We start from the raw sequence: 23,930 nt of genomic DNA on the forward strand, positions 1-23,930 counted from the left end.
ATATACAGGGTGAGCCATTTTAATCGACGGATCCAAATTGCTCCTAAAATACGCCAGCTACAAAAAAATGGTTAAGACAAAAATTGTAGAGAACAACGGGGGTCATTTTACCATGCTAATAATTTTGACCTTCAGATCGATTTTCAAGGTCATTCGAAGGTCAAAGTCATTTTTTTAAATTAGAACCCCTATTTTTGACACCGGATTCAAAAAGAGTAGAAAATTTTACGTTAAAAATGATATTTAGATTTTTTTCTGAGTCCAAGAAGGTCAAATCAAGAACTTGGAAGATGTTAATTCAATACTTTTAGCGTTACCCGGAAACAACGACGTGGACGTGGAGGATAGTCAGCCATATTTAAAAAAAATTTTTTCAAGTTATCCTGCACTTAAAAAAGAAAAATTGTTATACTTTAAAAGTGTTTGTTTTTACTTTTAAAATTTTATTTATTACGCCTTATTAATAACCATATCAAAGTGAGATTATTGCGCATCAATTTCGGAAATGGAATGACAACGTTTCGCAACTTTTCTTCTATTAGTATTTGTTAGTACCGCGAAACACTTATCACGCATAAAAATCTTTAAAATTAACATTAACAGCTTCTAAGTTGTTTTTAATCATTTTTTATTTGACCTTCTTGGACTCAGAAAAAAAATCTAAATATCATTTTTAATGTAAAATTTTCTGCTCTTTTCGAATCCGGTGTCAAAAATAGGGGTTCTAATTTAAAAAAATGATTTTGACCTTCAAATGATCTTGAAAATCGACCTGAAGGTCAAAATTATTAGCACGGTAAAATAACCCCCGTTGTCCTCTAGAATTTTTGTCTTAATAATTTTTTTGTAGCTGGCGTATTTTAGGAACAATTTGAATCCATCGATTAAAATGGCTCACCCTGTATATATATGCACGTACACATATAAAATATTTTATTTGCAGATACGTGAAAAATAACAGCAATGAAGACCTATTACATATAGTAAAAGTAAAAACTATTGCTTGTTATTTTTATTTAAAATTAAAAAGAAGCAAAGCTACTATGTATTTACCAGAGCTGTGAATTTTCTTGAGAAGGTCTTTCTTTGCAAGAAGCATTCTAAAAATACTCTGAAAACCGGAATAAACCAGGACAGTCTGGCTGAATCCGGGACAAATCCGAATAGCATTCGAGAAAATCCAGGACAAAGGGTAAAAAATCGGGAAAAACGGGCACTTTATGTAATGGCTAAGAGTTCTTCAAATAAAAGTCAGGATACCGTTCGCCACTTATAGAGAAGAAATGAGTAAATGAGTGAGAAAGAAGTTACAGCGTCATTTTGATCTTAGAGCTTCTCTCTCACTTCTATTCTTCCCTATTAATGGCGAATAAGGTTCGGTCCAATCGGGAATCATCACGCGATGTCCAACTCTTACTTAAGGAACTCTAGTAATGACGTAATTGCGAGACGGTCAATATCTAAGAGATAATGACCGAGCGATGATTAACCACCGTGTTTGAATATTAGAGATAATGTCGCGTTATTGATATCTATGATGTCGTGGATGAATGCCCGCGTTTATTTTCAGACAGAACCTCCGACTGTTCGTGTTCCGGTGTTCCGCTTCATTGACCAGAAGCCGGTTTTGAATAGTACGCTGGCGACGGATCGCGCGATTACTTGTTATAGGATGTCGCTATCAGTTTTCACAGACTGTGACGAATCTCGCGTAGATGTTTTCCATGCTGCGTATCTTGTTCCTCGCGCGACACCTTGAAGGCTCAAATAATGCAGATGTGGAACTCGCGCGGAAAATAAGATATTAAGGAATGTTCCGTTTGTTTTACTGTACGATCAAATGACGTATTGCACATCGCGAGTACTTGCAAGTAACGATGAAATAACGCTGGTGATGAGTAAAGTTGGTTGGTGATAACAATGACTTAACGCTGACGATAAGTGAAGTCGGCTGGTAAATCAGAAGGACAGACGATTCGAGGCATATCATTGGCATTTATACAAATTCGAATCTTGTTACAATCACACTCAAGTACAATCTCGTTTGCTTTCGTAGTGATACAAAGGAAAATACGCACATGTGGCCGACGCTTCGTTTCAAGCTGCCGAATACGCGCGCCGAATATTCTGACTTTCGGGAAAAATCTGCGCTGCGTTGCGTGTGACAAGAAGAAAGGGAAGAGAAAAGAAAGGAAAAGTAACCGCTTTTGTAGATACAGCAATACATTGTTCGTTCGTTCGTTCATTCATTCGCTAGCACGCTCTTTCCTTTTTCTCCAACTATAAAATCACAACCGACAGTAAAAGGTAACAAAACAGTATCGGAAGCTTCAATGCGAGAATGAAAATAAGTACACAATCATCTAATCGCTCATCCATTTCATTCAAGCACGAAATGGACCTCTTTCTCTCTCTCTTTTTCTCTCAACAGATCAATCATGGACTTATCTCATTCTTGAACCGAACCCTTCAAATTCTCAACAAAACCGGACGCACGTCTCTCTCGTTTCCTCCGCAAACTCATTCAACGCTCGAGAGAAGTTTCTCTTTCTCTCTCTCTCTCTTTCTCACACACAAACACACAATTCCAATTCGTCTTCACACACACTCGCGTCGCCCACGACAATTATGATGACACGCTTTCTTAATGTGCGTTCTTAATGTCCAATCTATACGATTGGCTCTACGAAAACAAATTCGTGTACAATACTAAAAATCAGAGGCATATCCTTTACCCTGTCTCGGTAGACGATAGAATCTCGACGTAACGCAATCGGCTACTCGCCTCGCACGTGCACTTTTCTCTCTCGCCCGCACTAGTTCCTCCTCCGTTTTGCGACAAAACAACCTGTCGTTTCGCTGAAGATTCGACCCGGCATCATTTCAGAGAACGTATCATCCTTATAGCTTGTTACGTTGAGCGTCTATCATTATCGATCAGTGATATCGCTTACGTACCTAAGCATGACAATAAAAACAGCTCTTACTCATTTTCTCTCTCTCTATCAATTTGAAAAAAAAATAACAATAATTTCATCTATGATATAATAATAATGTACAACTCATACACGCTACCATACGACAACCTACGAATAACATTAATTACTCCATATCATTACGCGAGACTTAATACGCGGAAACATTCAACATTCCTTTAAATCTTAGGACTTAGCTTCCTGATTACGACGATCATGTCATCCCAAGAAAATCGTCTAATCGTATCACGGCGCACTACGTACGACACAGTATGAAGTATGATTTATATTTAGGTCGAGTACACCTATGTATTTTTCTCTTTTTCAATTTATCGAGCAACATTTGCGTCAATCGCTACTCGCGCTACTTGACGCAAGAATCACCGAAAAATCCGCGGGGGCTCTTAAACATCACACGTCGGGGAAGCTAAACCATCTCTCAAACAGTAACAATAATGGAAATGAGTCAATCGACGACGAATTAAAAATTTTCTACGAAAGTCATTCGCTCGCTCGGCGAAGGGAGGCCGAGAAGAGAGATAGAGAAAAAAAATACATTTTTTGTTCGCTCCCCTCGCCGTGATAAATAGTACATGGCTCGCAACGTTCAGGAAACTTAGCCGCATCTTGATCGCGAGAAATTTGAATAACTTACGCAGTAACGATTAAAGACTAAATCGGACGTCAATGATAATATCAGTAATTCAGCAACGTATATAATACGCAAAGAAGATATACAAGCAAGGCGAAAGTGCGATGTCCATTGTCGGACAAGAGCCTCGCTCGAATTGAAGTAACATCATCCCTTCGATTAATGTCTCGCTTGATACATCAGTTCGATTAGCACGGCTCATCGTGAAATGATACGAAGAGATTTCTCAGATACACACTCAGAATCCAATCGCGCCTATCGCTCGAACGGGAGAGAAATTGTGAGGAGTCTCGTGACTTGTGAATTCTTCACTTCAGAATCGGGGGTTATTATTTGTACCCGCTTTTTCAAATGCAACGAGACTCGTACGCACAAGCGCGCGCGCGCGCGCGCGCGCGTGTGTGTATACATGTGGACGATATGAGGAGGAAATTTAGAAGCACAGATCCCGCGTGAAGAATCTCCGATAGAAAACGCGTCGCGGGACGTGTCGACAGTTCGCGTGATTCAAGCCGCCGCGCAATCTCTTCTTCTTCTTACGTATAATAATAGTCTTACACCTAGAAGCTTAATTATATCGCACGGTGAAAACGTATCGTTTTATTTAACTAATGAGCAACATGGACATTTAGAGTAGACTTTATCGTTATGAGCAGTGATTATATCGTCAGAGTACGCGCCAACATTTGTATAACCGGACGGACCACAAAGAAAGATAGGCTAACGAATAGAGAACTGGCATCGCACCCTCTTGCCAAGCTGGACTAAGTCGATTCTAAATTCCATGACGATTGACACACACACACACACACACACACACACAGACTCCTCTGCAAATATCGACCGGTACGACGCGTCTCCATTAATTAACGAATAGAGTCTGTGCGGCACTTTTACATCTCGATGATAATTGTTAATAAAATCCGCAGTTCTATTGGCTGAATTACGATTTTGTTAGCGACGGCTAATTTATCAATAAAATAAATCGCTCATTTATATTGATTAATAACGGCAATTTTACAAATGTCAGCACGTACGAGTACCATTGATTCGAAACGAGCTGATCGATTCTTGGCTGATTGACCTAGTCGTGCTGACAGAGTAACGACTGGTATCGAGTATCGCTTGTAAGGCTAATATTATATGCGTCGTACGAGAAGTATTGCTGGACGTGACGATTGGCTAATGGATAGATTTCTAAAGTCCTTAACTCCTTTCCAAGTACCCCAGAAATCCACTACCCGACAGCCAATTAGAGCGGCCGACAAGCTTGTCGTACGACACATGTAATATTAGCCTTACACTGCAAATCCAAGTGTATTATTTTGGATGTCTTTTTGCGTACGTTTTTAGTTCTAGTTTCTAATTCTAGCTTCTAGTTCTCGTCATTTAATATGCTTAAACGTAATTATAATTTGCGCGTCTTAAGCGTGTTAAATGACGCGTGTTAAAACAGCAAAAGGGTCTCTTCAGGCAAATTACACGTTTATGCGTTTAAAGATAATACAGTTGGATTTGTAGTAAATGCGGACGAGTTGTACCTATGGCAGAGATGAAGCCTAGTATATGAAGCCTTGCTCTTCGGTGCTGAAGCAAATTTGTTTTTCATTTTCTTCCTTTTGTTGTCTTATTCGTCGATGCAATAACGAGCGAAAGCGAATTCAAATCCGATCAAGTACAACGTAAGTATATAACAAAATGCTAATATATTCTCTGATAAAAGAATTCTCGCGACTCGTTCATATTATTATACAATATTTTCTATATACAATAAATTAACAGAACTAATGATACATATATGTACATACATACCTACACACATACATATATATATGTATGTATGTATATATAATACTAAAACTTTAATGCATTGCGATGTACCGAGCTTCAACTTTTCATATATCTCTGCTATCTCTATCTTGTTTGAATTATGCAAGATGCTTCCGCGGCGACAAGTGTTTGATTCTGCTGTGCAAGTGTACCTGTATTACTTCTAATTGACCTACGTGATGTAATATCGTTAAGCAGTTATACGCGACGAGATACCTGAGTTATGCGAATGTGCAAACACCAATTGCATCTCTCCTCGTAACGGCACATATCACTGCTCTATCTCTCTCTCTCTCTCTCTCTCTCTCTCTCTCTCTCTCTCTCTTTTCCTCTCCAATTTCGATTATCTCACGACAGTGTGCAACGGAATCATCTTGTATAGAAATTATCGCAACAAAATAGCATCGTATATTCCCTCTTCTCGCATTTTTCCCCCCTCCGAAAAATAAACATCCTATAAAATTATACCGTACGCGAGATGATATATGCGAGCCATCGAATACTAAGTCGACTATATATTTATATATATGAACATGAATGTGTTTTCCTTCGTGTATGTGTGGGCGTATGTATGTATGTATGTATGTGTGCACTAATATTAGATATAAATGTAAATGAGATCGTGTAAATACTGTAGCCCGAAGCATAACTTCACTTCACTTGAATCGCGTCTCACTGCTGCAGCAACTATGCCGTTTCGTGTGATTTCGAGTTAGTAACTTTACGAACATGCGTCTGGACACAATCAAAATAACGTATCTCTCGAACTCGCCTGTATATCTGTTTGAAAGTTCTCGTTATGCGGTCTCGTTATACGTCTTGTATGACAAACATTTCACATTTTTACGGAAATAGTTAAAACCTCTCGGAAATATAGGTATCTTAATTGCTTTCAGGTATTTGTTTGACGGAAGCCTATAGATTTGAATATAGAAATTTCATAAAGCTATAAATTCAAAATCTGCCCTCTTTTTCTACCGCTTTCTTTCTCCTTTCTTCCTCTTTTGATTAGTCTCTCTCTCTCCCTCTCTCTCCCTCCCTCTCTCTCTCTCACGTCTCGTACGATCATCAGATATCCTACGAGCCCTTCTGCCTCGAATTCTGCGAAGAACGACTTGCTTCTCATATTTCGCGTTTGATTAACACACAGATATCTAATCAAAATGACTATCCTCCGCTACGTATATATCTCGCCGATGTTCTTCCTTCTCTCTCATTACCAGCGGTAATTAATTGCTCTTCTTGTCTTTTCCCAGCGGAGCATTGCTCTCATGCGTACTCAAGTGAGCACCGTCGGTGGACTCAACCTTATGTTTCTTGAGTAACTTTCTAGCGTCCTGGTGAGTTTCCACGTTGCCTTTGGCAGAAGCTTTCTGCTCGGACACGTGTGCCTTGTGTGTCGACGACGTGGTAGATTTCTCACCGGCTTGACCGTGTCTCTGGTTTTCCACGTTTTTCTGCGAGGTCGCGGTGGTACCGTGGTGCGCTTGCTGCGTGTTCGCTGAAACACCTGCTGAAATCTCTTCTTTCTTGCTGCCACGCGACATCTTGCTGCCGACTGTGATGATCGCGTGTTCATTGTCGCAACGCGCGTCGCTCTTTCCAGCTCTTTCCACATCTCCGGACTGACTGCCGCTCGTCGACTGCTTCTCGCTCTTCTCACCAATCTCCTTCGATGTGTAGTCGTCACCCTTGCTGCCGGTCGGCGAGTCCTTCTCCTCGGCTATACGCGGCAGTTGCGTGCCCGCGCAGGAATTCGACATGCTCACGTTCCCTAAATTAATGGATATACCGTGCGTCAGTTTGGAATAATCCGCTTTCTGTTCGCTTGGCACTTTCTTCTCACTCTTCGTGTCACCGGCCTCCTTGAAACCATCACCGGCTTCGTCCGACGTTTCGCTGTGGGACGATTGTGCGATAGTTACACGAGGTGTTACCTTCACTACGGTGTTCGCCAACGGCGATATCGACGTTTTGTTCTCCGCCGAGCGCGGGTGTAACCGGTCGGGACTGAGAGCTCGGCGGAGCAATGGCGAGCCCGGCTCCGCGGACTTAGGACGGCCGTATCCTTTCTTCTGGCTGTTCGGCGTCGACAAGCACACACCTAGACAACAAGATGGCATCGTGAACATAATTATAGAGAGCGCAGTTTTGAGAAGAATTGCTGTTAATTTTTTTCAAATTTTCTTCGTGTAGATAATGTAACTATATTAAATATTATTCTATAACGCGCATGTCTTTATTTTCCTTTACAGTCGTACCTGGACTATACGACTGTGTAGTATTAGAGCTGCCAGGTTGATGACCTGTGGGGAACGCCAAAGGGCTCGGACTTCTCGTCGGACTGGCGGGGATCGGCGATGGGCTCGGTGTCCTAGCCAACGGCGACAACGGTATGTGGCCCACGGACTTCCTGCGATTCGGCGAATGGATGTTTTTCGCGGCTGTGTGTAACTTGTGCTTCAAACCGTGCAGCGTGCTCGGACGTTGGTAGTGCGATTGGTTCGAGATGCCGCTGAGGTTTCCCGCCGAAGTGTTCGAGCCCGGTGACGAGGAGTTCGGGCTCGAGCACGGACTCGAATTCCCAGTGGAGTGATAAGAGTCCGAGCTGGCGCGATTTGTCGGCGGGGACGGACTACAAACAGATTTCGTGCATGCCGCGAAGTAAGGTGATGTCTCCTGCGAGCGGGTGAACGACTGAAACGACCGGCTAGGCGTGACCATCGAGGGCGAGCATATTCCGGCGGCCATCTGAAAAAGTTTGAAGAATGCTCCCGATCAATAGCGAAATTCGCGACTCATAGTGTCGCGCATCGTTTTTGTGATATCTCGGTCGATTAAATCCACTCCGTCGACTAGAATTGAAAAACATTTAACGACAACTGGCGACTGTGTAGGTGTTGTTCTTGTTTGAAATTTACACACCGGTTTGACGTTTCGTTTGCAGAGTGTAGCACATTCGAAAGCTATGTAATGATCGTAGAAGGAACATACGTTGCTCAACGAAACGACGCAACAAAACTCATGTCAGCGGCAACCGATAAAAGAGAAAGACGAACGAATAAATGTATAAGAAATCATACCATAAGTGGAGGTTTGCTGTCGCTGGGCAAAATGGGTGCTGACAATGGACAACTGATAGTTAATGGCTGCAAAAGAAAATGCGCTTAACGTAATCAGTGTATGCTGGTGCCTTATAAGCTTATTTTGTCTCTCGTTTCCTCAGTGTAGAGAAGAACAAATGTGACTGTCGTGTGCACAATTTGCCGTTTGAAATTATTAACATCGAAGATATCATACAGAACACAACCGTATAAGTAAATGCCCGTGTGGACGCGGTCAATCTTCGTTTTAAATTATATTTTCTTATGATCATTTACTTATATTTGATAAATTACTTATATTCGATTGTGTTTGTACATGAAATTGTCGTGAAATTCACATATTGTGAACAACAAAGCACATGGCAATTAATTGCGCAACATTAAGAGTGTTACTGAAATATACAGATAATCGCGAAACGACGATTTGCACTTAGCAGATCGTTGCTCGAAGGTATGAGCAACATTGCCCGTTTACCTGCTGCATCTCCACACTCGCGCGCTTCGAACTAATCCGCTTGAATAGCGACGTCTTGCGCTTCTTGTCCGAGTGATCCCGTTTCTGCTTCCGTTGCTTGTGTAACGTCCGACGCGCCAGTTTACTTTGTGTGAGATCCCGTTTTCTACCGCCGGTCTTGATGCTGGTATTCTCCAAAGGCGTGCTACGCAACGTCACGTGATCGCCGCCACTCAGCAACAACTTCAAGACCTCGGTGTGACTTAAACCCTGCACTAGCTCGTCGTTTATGTGCGTTATCAAATCACGCGGCCTCAAACCTGCCTCGAACGCTGGGCTGGACTGGTTGACCGCCTGTAATAGGGAGAAATATTCACGTAAAATCAGTGTATCTTATTTGAATGTATCCATGAATAATATCCAATGTAACCTTGCACTTACCATCACTAGATGATGCATGGTATATAAGTCACTGTCGCCATAGTAAACTCTAATGGTGTGCACGGTGAAGCCAAAGCCGCATGGTCCACGTCGGATAATAATGGGCGGTTTCAGATTGTTCACCAGAGGACTCAGCTCACGGCAGGGAGAAGTGTCCCTCGAAGACGCGGTTGAGGAACCACCCGGTGACTCGATGGGTTGAGCATTCAGCGACGCGTCATCTGAAAATATGCACTCATAAAAATACGTCTCTCGTGTGAGAATTAATCTCAAGCTGCATTTCTCCGCAGGTACATACAGGGAAAGTCGCTGGCTGGGATAACCAGTGATAGTCCGCTGGTCGACGCGGATTTGATGACGGATCTGGACTTCTGTCTGGCGGACGGTAACATGGGTATAGCGCTGAAGGACTCGAAGGAGTCGGTACTGGAGTTGTGCTTGCTCTCTTCCGTCGCGTCCTTGTTCGCTGCTGCTGCTAGGTCCAATCTGCAAATGACGGAATTGTCATTGCGCGATACTGTCGATATTCGCGATATCCCGAGCGTTCGCGAGTATACACGATGAATCGCGAATATATGCACACCGCTCACCGTACGTGAGGGTTGAATGCAAAATAGCTGTAGCTATTTGTAACTGTCTTGACATTACTGGATAAACAATTGTTAAATGTTGATGTATGCGCGTAGGTAAAATAAAAAGAAATATGTGCAAATTAACGTGAAGGTAGAAATACGTAATGAATCAAAAGTGAAGAATGTAAAAGTCAATTAAAATTAAAATTGTAGTGTCATGAGGATGTGGTGGAATGACTCACATGTGTTCATCATCAACGGATATACTGAACCTGGGCAGCTTGTCACGGGAGTGCGTGTGCCGTTTTCTCTGGATCTGCGGGCTAATGTCCTCGGACTCGGTTTGCGAGGAATCGGGCGTGCTCAGGTTAATCGACATTCCTTCCATCTGGGCATTCTTGACGATCGTCAGCTGAGATTCGTTGCTCGAGATCGTGGTTGACGCGTTTGATTTGTCGGTTCTGTTTTGATTCTCGGTGCAGGAACTGTTCTTCATCGACGAGAGTGTCCGGTGCTTCTCGTCGGCCAGTTTGGATGGCGGCGTGACAGACGACACGTTAGAACCGAGCGACAACTGAGCCACCGTGCGTTCCAATTCGTAACGGAACAACTGTTTCTTCGTAGCGTCCGATTCCACGTCTGGATTCAACTGAGGTGGTCGCGTTTGGGAGATTTTGCGCGATTGAGGCGAGTACGACGAGAACGATCCGAATAAGGGAGAATCGTCGGTGTCGTCTGTGTCGTCGCCTAAATCGTGGTTATATCTGTCCATACGAGCTAAAACATTATAGGCGTTCTATAGTGAAACAATGATAATACAGAAAAATCAATCAGCAAGAGATTCTGACAATTAGCACATATGTCAGTTGATACTTTAAACTTACTATCGAAATAGCTTGTATCTTCGTCGTTAACTAATTGTGGCACGAACTCAGCTTTCTGCCTAAGTAGACTGTTCCAGTTTACTCCATAAAAATACGGATGTTCCTTAACTTCGTGCGACCCGCCAGTTCCCAAACGATCTCTAGGACTTTGATGAAGAAGAACTGTTATGATATCCTTAGCCTCAGGTTGAACAGGCCAGTCATCCTCGTCCGGCCATTCGATGTCGTCTAAAAGATGGAATTTCATTATCCATTACGATACTTAAAAGACAATTTCGTAAGTAAAGCTATTATAACAAAAAAGAATTACCATTCACTGTGTGAGCAAATAATTCCTCGGGCGTCTCACCGAAAAACGGAACACAACCGATCAGAAATTCGTACAATATGATACCCATGGACCACCAGTCGACTGGTTTACCGTAACCCTGGCGTAATATGACCTCCGGGGCAATGTATTCCGGTGTACCGAATACTTGCTTGTCCGAGAACTGTCGTGTATCTCGGTCGATGTATCCCTCGTAAAGGTTTGTCGCCACTTGAAATCACATGTAATTGAAAGTTAACTCATAAATTCGCTCTCGCTCGTACAATTCAGACGCTCCTCATACTTACAAGACATTAGACCCATTTTACTGAGGCCGAAGTCAGTAAGCTTGATGTGTCCCAGGGCAGTGATAAGTAAACTATAAAAAGGAGAAAAATTAATAATTACACATGTTACTATATTTAATACATAGACTGTGCATGCATCAAATTTTTCTTTAATATAATCTCACTTGTCAGGCTTCAAATCCCGATGTACGATGCCGTAACTGTGTAAATATTCAACAGCCAGGACAGTTTCAGCGAAATAAAATCTTGCCATATCTGGTGGCAGTGGACCGATATTTTTCAAAAGATTTGCACAATCACCACCTTCTACATACTCCATTACTAGGCATAAATGTTTCTGGAAACACACAATTTCTTATGATATTCGGTACATTTATGTACTACGAGTTTCGTTGGACAGGAAAAATTCGTAACATGTGCGCGTACCTTGGTTTCAAAACTACAATACATAGACACTACAAATGGATTATCTGTGAAGCTCATTATATCCCTTTCAGCAAACACTTGTTCTACTTGATTTCGCAGCATTAAGTTATTCTTATTGATTTTCTTCATGGCGAATCTTTGTCGCGTAGTCTTTTCTTTGACTAAATACACTGCACCATAGGCGCCGTTGCTGATAAGCTTCAGTACTTCGTAGTCATTCTCACATGGAATTCGCTGACTCTTGTCGTCGTCTTTATTTGGACTTGATGTAAGTTGCAGATTGCTGTCGCTCGAACTCGCCGAATCCTCTAATTTGTTCAAGTCTTCTTGCAACTCTGAAGAAATTTCAACATGCATCTTACTAATAACATAATTTTGTAAAGTATTGTGGTTTAGAATGAACGTGAAATATATATACCTGATATTGGATCTCTGCTTAAAGAGAGCTTTGTAATAATATATTGTGGAATATCAGTTTTTATTCCCGCATTAATTTTAGCTTGACCCTCAGCTTGCTCGAGTAAATGGTAGAATTCCTCGGGATCGAATTCCAAGCACTCTAATAGACGAGCTGGACGCGATATAACTAATAAAAGTTTCCTTATCAGCCCTGTCAGTCTAGTTGCGGCTTCTAAAGATTTATCTTTCGTCTGTGGAAAAAAAAATACGATAATTATCTCGCACGTGTTAGAAAATAATATAATCCGTATGTATAGGCGCATGTACATTAAGCGCCAGTTAATCATTTAAGCTGTAATATATACACACTTCCATCAATAGATGTTCCAAGTTTTCGCTCATCTCGTAAAAGTATCTCGTTGTAATTAATTTTTCCTGAGATTTTTGTAAGCAGTCTCTGGCCATTTCGATTACTTGATGATGAACAAAGCGTAAAATTGGTAATGAATCCTGTGTCATATGTGCCACTACTTCGTATTCATCTATCTCCTTGTTCTCATTAATGAAATTGGTCAGTCGCTCTTCCATTTGTTGCGTTGCCTAAATATAATCGATCTTTAAAATATAATCTGCTTCTTTTCATTAAAAATTATTCAATTAAAGAACAATTGTACCTTTGGAAATCTTTCCTTATACAAAGTATTCATCATAACAATCTCACTGTCAAGGACAGGTGATCGGCTCGGGCTGCTGCAATAAAAGTAATACGCAAGTAATATTCCCATCGGTATTAATGGCGATTTAATTTTAGCGAACTCAGTGACGTCATTCGAGTGATATACCTCAGACTATGCGAACGTGGACGATGTAACGGCGATCGACGACCCTCTTCTTCAAGACTAAGCGACACGCTACCCGGAATACTAGATATGCTAGAACCTGGAAAGCCCGGATGTGAAGAGCATGGTGTCCCAGGCTTTGAAAAGTGGCAAGATAACATACGCAACTCGTCCTTGGTGGGAACATTTGGCAGTTGATGCAAACGTTCTTGGCTCGAGTATTGTGACTGAATACAAATCACAAATTACAATCATGGTTAGTGTGGACAAGCGCTCGGCATACCAATCTACTTACCGAAACGTTACTGGAACCAGGCGTTGTTCCATAACCGCTGGACGGTAAACTGGCGACAGACCATCGTCTGCCATCACCAGTTCCTGCAGCACTCCCGCCGATTCTTCAATGTCGTAATAACACATTCCATTAGTGGCAACTCATCGAGTAATACAGATTAATAAATCATGAAACGTTAGAATACAATCACGCTAAGCATCCCGATGTTTGTATTAAGTCAAAAACTTACAGGCGTCTCTTGATCAGACTTTTACTTTTCGTGGACTTTGCATAGAATAGTTTTCGTATCACCATTTTTTTTTCCTATTTATAACGCGCGCAAGATATAACGTTTAATGACGACACCTTACCTACTTGAGCAATCAAATCGGACTAATTAAAATCTTCTAAGAGAAGAAGTAAGTGTAAAATAGGTACCTTTTAATTGGAGCAAAAGCAAAGTGTGGACTAGATGACATCCTAGGACTCTCTAGGGGACTGCCTACGATCGGGACGAATGCTATATCAGGAAACAAGCAGTAGAAAAATTAATCTGCTATTATCGATAAATAATCAGGTAAACAATATAAAAACTTGTTATACTAAGCAAAATTTATATCAGGAGAAAGTAAATGAGAGAGAGAGAGAGAGAGAGAGAGAGAGAGAGAGAGAGAGAGAGAGAGAGAGAGAGAAATACAGATCCTAATCAAATACAAATACTAATCCTTTGTGGATTCTATATAAGGATACAAGTATATAAAAATTCTAGATCTAACAAGTATTAAAACAAATGTATACTGTGTATGTGTACAAGATATTGTGATAAATATATTTCAATTTTCAAACTTGATTAGAATAGCAGCCTTAAAAATAATTGAAAGTAATCGCACAGGCAAAATAAAAGTTACATACCTGACAAAGGTGAATGGCAACGTGGTAAAGTAGGTGATGTAGTGGCAATGAAGGATTTACGATGAACCGCTTTGGCGGTACGACGAGGAATGTTAAAATCACGCTGGAAAAGAATGACAGTGCATTATTAACAAATACAAAAGTGAGCTACCACAATGTGCACAATTGATCAAGATATACTGACCACATGAACAGATAAAGAAGGAGCTGATTTTCCAATTGCAGAATTTCTCATACGAACTAGATTTGATAACTCTCCACTCACTAAAAGCATACATAATCATTGTGTGACATTTCGTACATATAATCAAGCAATGTTTATAATCAACAGAATGTTTGATAAAGATATAAAATATATGATACAAATCAGAGAGAAATTTTATTAACCAGGTCGAACTGGAGCCTCCTTGCTCTCCATTTTGGGCAGGTTTGGATGTTTATGTGTTTCGGTCTCCACATTGCAGGCAGTCTCTTCAGTTTCGTTTTCAAACACGAGCACTCTAGCAGAGTTGCCGTGTGAACGTAGTCGTGGCCTACTCGGCCTGTTTCTTGACTGATCCATTATCTCAGTTACTGCGTCTTTATTCGGTGAGTGAAACGACTAAGAATAAATAGAGATTTAATTCATAACAATTAGGATAATCCTAGACATTTGTGTATAAACAGATCCATTCGTTCTATCTCCTTGTCTCATTTGTTTTGTAAAGCCTTGACATGTCTACCTTGTTTCAAATGTAGGAAGATTGAAAGAGACACAATCAAGTCAAAGAAGCTAAAGCTTCTTTCTTTCTGACACTATTTGTCTACTAAAACAAATGCACGATACTTCTGATTCACATAAAGACACAACTAGACAAGATAAACAATTGCACTTACAAAACACACCTTTCAGGATCCTCAGTAAGGAAGGAGGAACTCAAACGAATACAGGACACCACCTAGTGCGATCACGAGACTTTTGATTTCCGACTCTCCTACGCTTTCAGCACATCCAACACAATCTCTTCCCATCATCGTCACGGAGTCCCACTGGTATCAACATTCTCTGGCTCACTCGGCGAAGATGCATCACGTTCCAGAACTGTCGAAGGTACATGCGGAAGAGCGCGACGACTCGAATGAGCGCGCCGACGAAGCGATCGAAGCAAGCCGAATAGCCGCGGGAGTCCCACGGAAACGTGTGACAGATCCCACGAACAAGGAGTGTACAAAGATCGGTGGGACGAGATGAGATGAAACGAGACGAGACGAAACGTGACGGGCGAGGTAAGATGAATCAAGGAAGAGGCACGCACGACACTAAGTGTACGCAGCAGCAGCGGTGGCAACGACGGCGACCACGACCACGACGACGATGATGATCGAAGGGATGCGATTACCGGTCGCCAGAGCCATCTTCCTAGCAGGATCAGGAGCGTCCCCGGGATGCGAGCGAACTCGTCGTGTACTCCTTGAGAGCTACAGCGACATTTTCCCGTCGTCGGCGCGAGGCGGATTAATTATGAGACACAACGAGGTGACCATGGGTTCCGTGACTCATGACGGACGTATACACGCACGCACGTACACACAGCCGCGTCGCGCGTATACACAATATACGCGTTACCTATGCGCGACCTCCCCGACCGACAGTAGCGTATGCATGCGCGCGCACGCACACAACCGCAAGCACACACTCACGAGTCCGCGAATGGAAAAGCGAGCACGCCGCACGCCCGCCATTCGCCAGTTCGGCGAGCCCTTACCTTATAGTGTGGGACCGACGGTTTAGTATATGTGTGTGCGTGATGTAGGTGTGGGTGTGCGTCTCGCGAGCGTGTGTAATAGCGTCAATGAGATCCCTCGACGCTACGCCATTTTACACCTTTCGGAAGTCTCTCGGGGGATCCACGAGAGACGCCTGTTCTCTCCTCATTTGCACTACATTACACCCCTCGCACTTGGGATTAAGTAAATATATAACGGGAGAAAGAGAGAAGAAGGTAAAAGTTTTGCGGGGAAACGCAAAGAAAGAGCGGGCTGAGATAACGACCGTGTGAGAGTATCGACCCCGTCTCGTGGGGAAGGAGGAAGGGAGAGAGAGAGAGAGAGATGGAGAAAGGAAATGTGTTCGCACGAATTAATTTGAATTAGCTTGTTCATTTCGATACATCCTGCACGCTGACTGAAGGGACCATGGTCAAGGATCTTTGATTATTTGTAATAATAATAGAAATTGTAATAAAAACTTTTCCACTTACAACGTATGTGATTTAATGCAAACAGAAATTTCTTTTCCGTTAATTTTAAGAAATATTCGGAAGCTTTTGAGTCCAGTCGCCTCGGTGGAGCATTCTTCCGCATTTCTCACGTTTGAAATAATAAATAAGCGTAATTGACTCCTCAAAAGCCAAAGATCAGATGCAGAAAGTACAGCTCAGGCGAGCGGACCTTACAAGAGCGCGAGAAATCGATAACGATGTAAAACGCGCGACAAATCGGCGAACGATAATTCCTGTGAACGATAATTAGTTTAATTGATGGGTTGGGCATCGCAGTTGGTAGTTACATAAGCACGGGCATTTTGCATGGGTGTGTCGATCGATCCGATGGAGCGAATCAATGGGGCAACTGCTTTGTGACATGCCCATTTTTTGACACTTGTCGGCGATCAGCTGACAAATAGACAGCTGGGGTACACCCCTCTCTTTTTCTCTTTCTCTCTTTCTTTCTCTCTCTTCCTCTCTCTCTTTCTCTCTTTCTCTCTTAATCCTGATTCCAGACATCTAATAAGACAAATTCCCTGACGCTACCGTTCGTAGCTGAAGTAACCCCTTTCTTCAACCTCAACTTCAAAACCTCAACCTCAAGTCAATATTGACTTCAGGCTCCCTAGGAATTCCGCCCCAACGCCATTACAATAAAAAAAAATATAACTCTCTCTCTCTCTCTCTCTCTCTCTCTCTCTCCTCTCTCTCTCTCAGTATTGGTTTCAGCTAATCCTATGATTTTCCCCCAACACCATTCTAGCAAAATGTAACCCCTTTCCGAAAACATTAGTCGATTATCGATCTTTCGTCTCGATCGAGATCTCGATCGAGACGAGAGATCGATAATGACTGATCGAATAACTTGCTTCGAGATTTCTCGATAATCATAAAGAAATGAACAAACCGAGATGAATCGAAGACGCGCTCGGTAAAAATGTATATTCCATAAAATACGGGATAATAGCTAGTCTCAATTGCGGATCGGTGAAGAAGCGAGTCTTCCGCGTCGTTGTTCCGCCGGAACACTCACCATTTTCTTATTCGAAGCACGAGCACGTCGCTTCCAGATGCAGATCTAGCGAGTGCTACTTGAGACAGAAAGAGAGAGAGAGAAGGAGAGTGAGCGCAAGAGAAAAGAGCAGGCTTGGCGATCTCGTTTAGCCTCATTGCGGCACTCAGCTGTTTCGTGTCAGGTGACTTTGACGTTCTTATCTGCTTCTAGATTAAACGGGAATCATCCGTTACGCACATATAGGTGGCATATATCGCGTATATATATACGCATCACACGCTGGATACACGCGCGGAAGAGAGAGACGCACCAAGGAAAGCCCACGGTGAGGGAGGGAGGGAAAGAGAAAGAGAGAGTGAGAGAGCGGGAGAGATAGACGGAGAGAAAGAGAGAGAGAAAGAGAAAGAAGAGTGGAAGTGAGAGAAAGAGACGTGATGCGCTCTCGCATGCTCGCGCGTCCACTCGCTGTCGCATTTAACCGGCCGAACAATCATTTTTAGAGTCCTCCCCCGACAGCCACACACCCTTCAAGAGAATTACGCGCGCGAAACGGGCGCATAAATGCATATCTCTTGATAATCAAGACGCCAAAGGTGGGTTGCTAGAAGAGAACGATTTCGTGGAATTACCGTGTACTAACCATCGTCGCCGTCGTCGTCATGATACACTCGTCGCGCATCTGTACGCCAGAATTGTTTACGAAATCGAGATCGCGCGCGTCCAGTGAAAGCCCGACGTGAGCTCCTTGAACAACTCGTGAAAATGATCTCCGCAAACACAAATCGCGCGGATGCCAATGTGCGTGAGATTTGAAACATGTCGCTGGCAATTCAATTGACGTCGAACGCACGCTAGCTTTTCACTCTCGACCCTTTCTCATATACGCAGTGCGTCTTGTCGTGGATCACACGTTCGTTTCTTCGTATCTCTGTACAACTTTATTACGTTCTATTTGATGACTCTACGCGAAGTCTTTGCGACGAAGTTTTTGGCTGTGCAATTTACTCGTGCAATTTCACTGTTATTGCTAAAGTAATTGCAGTATCTGTGATGTATGTTCATTACACTAAGGAAAAAATACTTGAAAATTTGCCTGTGGGATATAAAATTTATTTCTGTGAGATAAACTTTTATCCTACATATACAATTTTCAAGTATTTCTGCTCAGCATAGAAATTTTTACATTGAAAAAAGATACTATATTATTAACAACGAAGTTTATCACTGTGAAGTAAAATTTACTTGTATAAAAAATAAATTTCAATCACAAATAAATTTTCAAGTATTTTTTTCTTAATGTAACACTTATTATATTGGACAAGAATACTTGAAAATTTATTTGTATAATATAAAGTTTGTTCCTGTGAAATAAGCTTCAACACAGAAATAAACTTCATATACCACAAATAAATTTTCAAGTATTTTTCATTCGATGTAACATTTAATTGTTTCTAGGAATAGTACTCAAGCACAATGTGATAAAATGTGATGTAAAGGTATTTCTATGTAGATGTCGAGCAGTGAAATGGACTACTCGGATTCAGACTGTGCTGATCCAGGTTATGAGGACTATTACAATGTTCAGCCATGGGGCAGTGACGTGGATAACGACGTGGATCCTGAACAAAATAGAAGAGACCCTGAATATGCGGTGTATGACTGTCTGCGGGTCGATGAAGTGGAACGGCTCTTGAACGAAAATGTTGAGGTGTTAAGTACTAGCCTTCATGTAACACCATCCCTAGCCAAAGTGTTGTTACACGCGCACAATTGGGCGTTACCAGATATTGTCACAAAGTACCGTACCAATGCTTCCAGCTTATTGATTAGTTCAAAGATTAAACCGTCGACTACGCCGGAACAAGTGCCAGTATCGAAATGTCAGAGGGGCGGTGTATGCTCGGTTTGTGTTATGATCTTTCCTGCAGATAGGTTTTCTACTCTTACTTGTGGACACTCATTTTGCAAAGACTGCTGGTGTATGCATTTTGAAGTACAAATAATGCAAGGTATATCTACAGGTGAGTAATAATTCTATTCTGTTATCATTTCAGTTATTAAGGTAAAAGTACCAATGTCTAAACGTATGCAGCAGGTTGCGCAACAGTTTAGGTACAATCAAGTTGGGAGCTCATCAAACTGTTGAGAATCATTACTGTGATGGACTTATGTAATAATAATATAATTATTGGCCTGTTGATAATGACTTTTAATTTTGATAGTCTGGTGAGCTTCCAACTTTATTGTGCAACCCAGTGCACCTAACTCTGGACATTCTTATTATTTTGGTTTTTTAATTGTGAATATTTAAACTTTCAGAACATATATATGTATATATTTAATACATGTGTATGTATATTCTCTATGTTGAAAATCCAAATATTACCCAGAAAACACCAAGTAACAGTAACATTATATCAGTATTACAATTTGACAATGCAACTGTCATTCGATAATTATAACAACGTATTGCATTTATATTATCGAGTAGGAAATTATAATACTGATGTTATATTACTGATAGTTGTTTACTGAGTCGCGTTTAAAGACCAAAACAATAAGAATGCCCAGAGTTAGGTCACGTGTTCAAGCATTGGCACTTTTACCTTGCCATTCTGAAAATTTTCATTCATCGCTCTCTTCTTTTTCTCTCTACCTTTCCACATAGGCATAAGTTGCATGGCACATGACTGTGACGTCTTAACTCCAGAGGACTTTGTCCTTTCCATACTCACGAAGCCTAACATGAGAGAGAGGTATCAGCAGTTTGCGTTCTGTGATTACGTCAAGTCTCACCCGCAACTTCGTTTCTGCCCTGGCCCGAATTGCCAAATAGTTTTGCGCTCGAAGGAACAACGAGCGAAGAGAGTCATGTGTTCATCGTGTAAAACTATATTCTGGTAAACGAACTTGGCATTGTATCAAATCGTGTATCTATGCATTTATGCAGCAACATAAAAAAACGATATCGTTGCTTCAGCTTCCGATGTGGTATGGATTACCATGCACCTACTGATTGCGGTACAATCAAAAAGTGGTTGACGAAATGCGCGGATGACTCTGAAACCGCTAATTACATTAGCGCCCATACCAAAGATGTATGTACTTATTGTTCAAAGGCAACTTATGGACTTACGGAACACTTGACGGATCATTGTTTCTTCTTTTTGCAGTGTCCAAAATGTCATATTTGCATAGAAAAGAATGGCGGTTGTAATCATATGCAATGTTACAATTGCAAGCACGATTTCTGTTGGATGTGCCTTGGGGACTGGAAAACACACGGTAGTGAGTATTACGAATGTTCCCGATATAAGGAAAATCCTAACATTGCTCACGAAAGCGTTCATGCGCAAGCGAGAGAAGCCCTTAAGAAGTATCTTCATTATTACGAGAGAGTAAGTTCTTTTGTCCTCACTAAATATTTTCACTGCTTCGAGAGAAGAAGAGTTTACTTTTCTTTTCCTCTTTTCTTTTTCTTGTATATTTTGCGTGACGCAAGAAGGAAGTCGACAAGAGTAGTCCTTCATTTTAATGAGACGTACGTCTCGTTTGTATGAGTGAATCGTAAATATCCTTCCTCTGATTACATTCGTTACGTTCTCTTATAGTGGGAAAACCATAGTAAATCGTTAAAATTAGAAGAGCAAACGTTGGAAGGTATCAAAATGAGGATCAATAAAAAAGTAATGAATGCTAGTGGTACTTGGATAGACTGGCAACACTTATTTGAGGCTGCGTCACTTCTAGCACGTTGCCGTTACACTTTACAATACACGTATCCGTATGCGTACTACATGGAACCTGGACCTCGTAAAGAACTGGTAAAATCCCGTTTAATGACATTATATACAAGTATGACAAGATATACGATGAAGACTACTGAGAATCTCTGTATACCAGTTCGAGTACCAGCAGGCTCAGTTAGAAGCGGAGATCGAGAATCTTTCGTGGAAGATCGAGCGAGCGGAGACGACAGACCGAGGTGACCTGGAGAATCAGATGGACATCGCCGAGAAGCGTCGCGTCACATTGCTGAAGGATTTCCTCGAAGTATAATTTTGAGGTTAAACTTCCAGAGTTACTCGACGATATTTCTTCTCATTGTCACAAAATATGTAAAATCTTACGCCTCTTTCTTTACAAGAATGGATTAAGAATGGATGTCCGATGTGTTCCAGCGTAATAATTTTAATGATTAATCGAATTGATTCTTCTTATATTCGAGATATTTGCTAAACGCAAGAAACTTCATAGAATGAGTTTGAAATAAGAAAAAAGAAAAATATTAGAATATGGGAAAAAATTGTTATATACGATATTAATTAATTTTTTTTTCGATATGAAAGAATTATTGCGAGAGCTAGAATCCAGATCGAATCCAGATTCGAAACGGGCCGGTCCTCTGGTCACAGAAAACTGCTAGAATATCGATTGTAAAACGCTAGTTCGGGCAAACCGAAACGAAGCCTCGTGTATATTCGGCGTTTGTCTGCAGCTATCATTATATATACACAATGAGTGTACAGTTCACAGTGTACCGAAAAAATTTATAAATGGAAAAGATGACGACCAGTTTGCTTATTCTGTAATTTTTAACGAGCTGCTGGTCAGCATATGTGTCAGAACATGCGAAATCATACATTATGTATTTCTAGTTTAACGCACGCATTACAATTATAACGTAAACGTTAGAAGATTACAGGATAGGCCCGCAGGACTCGATCGCGTGAAGATAGGAGTCCTATTCTCGTCTATAATTTCGTCTGAGTATTATTGATCGAGGGGACAAACATAGCGATGTCATGTGTTCTGAATTGTGGCTGCTGAGTATAAAACCTGAGAGGAAAAGGAGATAATGTATATTGAAGTTTAAATTTATTTAAATTCTCGGGAATATTACTCGGCACAGACGAGATCCAGGTGACAAAAGTATTAATTGTATCGACTGATTTAAGCGAGAATTCGACGGCATTGAGCATACGATATCTTGTTCTTTACTTTGATTTTTCGAAGCGTTCTCAAAGATGCGCCACGGCGGCGGCACGCTTCTTCTTTTTTTGAATTTATATTTTGTTGAAATACAAAATTGGTGGGACTACATTAAAATAATAGCAAAGAAATAGAAAGAAGTTTCCTGTCTATACAATCACGTGTGACAACTCGACGAATCGTTGCACGTGATTGTATAGACAGGAAATTTTTTTCCATTTCGTCTATTTTTTGCATAGTTCTATCACAGATGTTTTATCGATCTACCGACGCTGACCGCACAGTTCGATAAAAGATGCGACGAGAACGACGACGATGAGGCACGAGAAGTGTGATCCTCGTGTCCCACGCGCGAGAGCGTACCGACGAATTGACTCGATCATATTTTTCTTCACCGCTGTTCTTTTTTCCCGAATCTTCTTCGAAGTATTGTTTATATTTAAACACGTACACCACACACATACACACACGCAGTGATCATCCGAAGAAGAAAGAAACGATAGCCTAATTAAGTACTCCGGTGCCAAGAGACGGTACCACCCCCGCCGTGTACATACTAAATGGATTTAACGTTTTACTAAGGCAAAAAGAAGAGGAAAGAAACAAACAAGTGAACAGAAGAGAACGCGACCTTTTTCTATAAATTAGATCTTAAGAGGTATATGCAACGATCAAAGACATCCGCGACACACCTAGCCATAATACCAACTTACATTTTATAAGCTATCGCAGCAAAGAAAGATGAAGATGGAGAAGTGTGAGTCACGCGTTGTAAACCGGCGGGAGACTGCTTTTTTTTCTTCGCGACGCGAGAGAGGGTGAAGAAGTGTATGGATGTTCATCGAAGGGTCCGAGGTAAAATCGGTTCAGCAAAATCGGTTGCAACAAAATCGATGTAATGTCTAACGTGTTGACAAGGAACAAAAAAAATAAACGCTCTTTACTACAAAACTGCGCGTGGATAATTAAAACGGTAACGACGACGATTTTTATCGAGTACGAAGCAAGCAATCGAAAGCGGAGACTCCTCCGATTAACTCTTTCCTGCCTGCCCCCGTGTACCTTCTCAATGCACAATGAGAAGCGATCGCTACTGTATGTAACGAATATCGAAGTATTTGTAAATTAATACTAATAATAACGAGTATACAATTCAGACGAAGTATCTCTCTTTGTTTCAGTTCTCTCGCATCTTTCGCGAAATCTCTTATCGAAGACAATTTACTTTCTCTCACGTGCCACGGTTGCTGAATTCTGTCTGTTAAGAGTGAAAACATCCTCTCAAGACTCGTATGTCGCT

At 41.4% G+C, this 23,930-nt stretch overlaps 2 protein-coding genes and 2 long non-coding RNA genes across 18 annotated transcripts in view; 3 read left to right on the plus strand and 1 right to left on the minus strand.

The window, feature by feature from the left end:
* LOC116847906 overlaps positions 1–3,011 on the plus strand; it is a 4,000-nt gene extending 989 nt beyond the window's left edge. Inside the window, exon 3 of the long non-coding RNA XR_004378853.1 lies at positions 944–3,011. This is a non-coding gene — a long non-coding RNA (uncharacterized LOC116847906). The remainder of the gene's footprint in view (positions 1–943) is intronic.
* Positions 1,976–16,260, minus strand: LOC116847821 (microtubule-associated serine/threonine-protein kinase 3). 8 transcript variants are annotated; one of them, XM_032823261.1, is made up of 22 exons: positions 15,254–15,405; positions 14,765–14,978; positions 14,562–14,641; positions 14,378–14,480; positions 13,904–13,985; positions 13,487–13,589; positions 13,195–13,418; positions 13,027–13,099; positions 12,722–12,952; positions 12,372–12,603; positions 11,954–12,288; positions 11,692–11,864; positions 11,528–11,598; positions 11,223–11,450; positions 10,913–11,140; positions 10,271–10,805; positions 9,755–9,942; positions 9,457–9,677; positions 9,037–9,369; positions 8,541–8,606; positions 7,719–8,208; positions 1,976–7,561 (listed from the first exon to the last, which is right to left on the minus strand). In XM_032823261.1, exons 2-22 carry the CDS (start codon positions 14,937–14,939, stop codon positions 6,687–6,689), a joined length of 5,046 nt encoding a protein of 1,681 aa, XP_032679152.1. In that variant the 5' UTR covers positions 14,940–14,978; positions 15,254–15,405; the 3' UTR covers positions 1,976–6,686. The 8 variants fall into 8 exon arrangements, with proteins under 8 accessions (XP_032679152.1, XP_032679161.1, XP_032679127.1 ...); XM_032823270.1 differs by having other exon boundaries at positions 10,301–10,805; positions 13,027–13,102; XM_032823236.1 differs by having other exon boundaries at positions 13,027–13,102.
* LOC116847900 lies at positions 13,893–16,619 on the plus strand. Of its 2 annotated transcripts, none has more exons than XR_004378848.1 (3): positions 13,893–14,042; positions 14,320–14,965; positions 15,270–16,619. It is a non-coding gene; the product is annotated as an uncharacterized LOC116847900 (long non-coding RNA). The 2 variants fall into 2 exon arrangements; XR_004378846.1 differs by having other exon boundaries at positions 13,895–14,042; positions 14,358–14,965.
* An 899-nt stretch (positions 16,620–17,518) lies between these two features.
* LOC116847866 (potential E3 ubiquitin-protein ligase ariadne-2) lies at positions 17,519–23,786 on the plus strand. Of its 7 annotated transcripts, XM_032823361.1 has the most exons (8): positions 17,519–17,963; positions 18,139–18,231; positions 19,149–19,659; positions 20,307–20,538; positions 20,619–20,736; positions 20,812–21,036; positions 21,250–21,462; positions 21,542–23,786. In XM_032823361.1, the coding sequence occupies exons 3-8, from the start codon at positions 19,149–19,151 to the stop codon at positions 21,695–21,697; spliced, it is 1,455 nt and encodes a 484-aa protein (XP_032679252.1). In that variant the 5' UTR covers positions 17,519–17,963; positions 18,139–18,231; the 3' UTR covers positions 21,698–23,786. The 7 variants fall into 7 exon arrangements, with proteins under 7 accessions (XP_032679252.1, XP_032679260.1, XP_032679279.1 ...); XM_032823369.1 differs by lacking the exon at positions 18,139–18,231; XM_032823388.1 differs by lacking the exon at positions 18,139–18,231 and having other exon boundaries at positions 17,519–17,819.
* Positions 23,787–23,930: the final 144 nt, after the last annotated feature.

The sequence above is a fragment of the Odontomachus brunneus genome, unplaced genomic scaffold (assembly GCF_010583005.1).
Source record: "Odontomachus brunneus isolate Ranch 3 - 2012 unplaced genomic scaffold, Obru_v1 Obru_scaffold_005, whole genome shotgun sequence".
NCBI classification, from domain to species: domain Eukaryota; kingdom Metazoa; phylum Arthropoda; class Insecta; order Hymenoptera; family Formicidae; genus Odontomachus; species Odontomachus brunneus.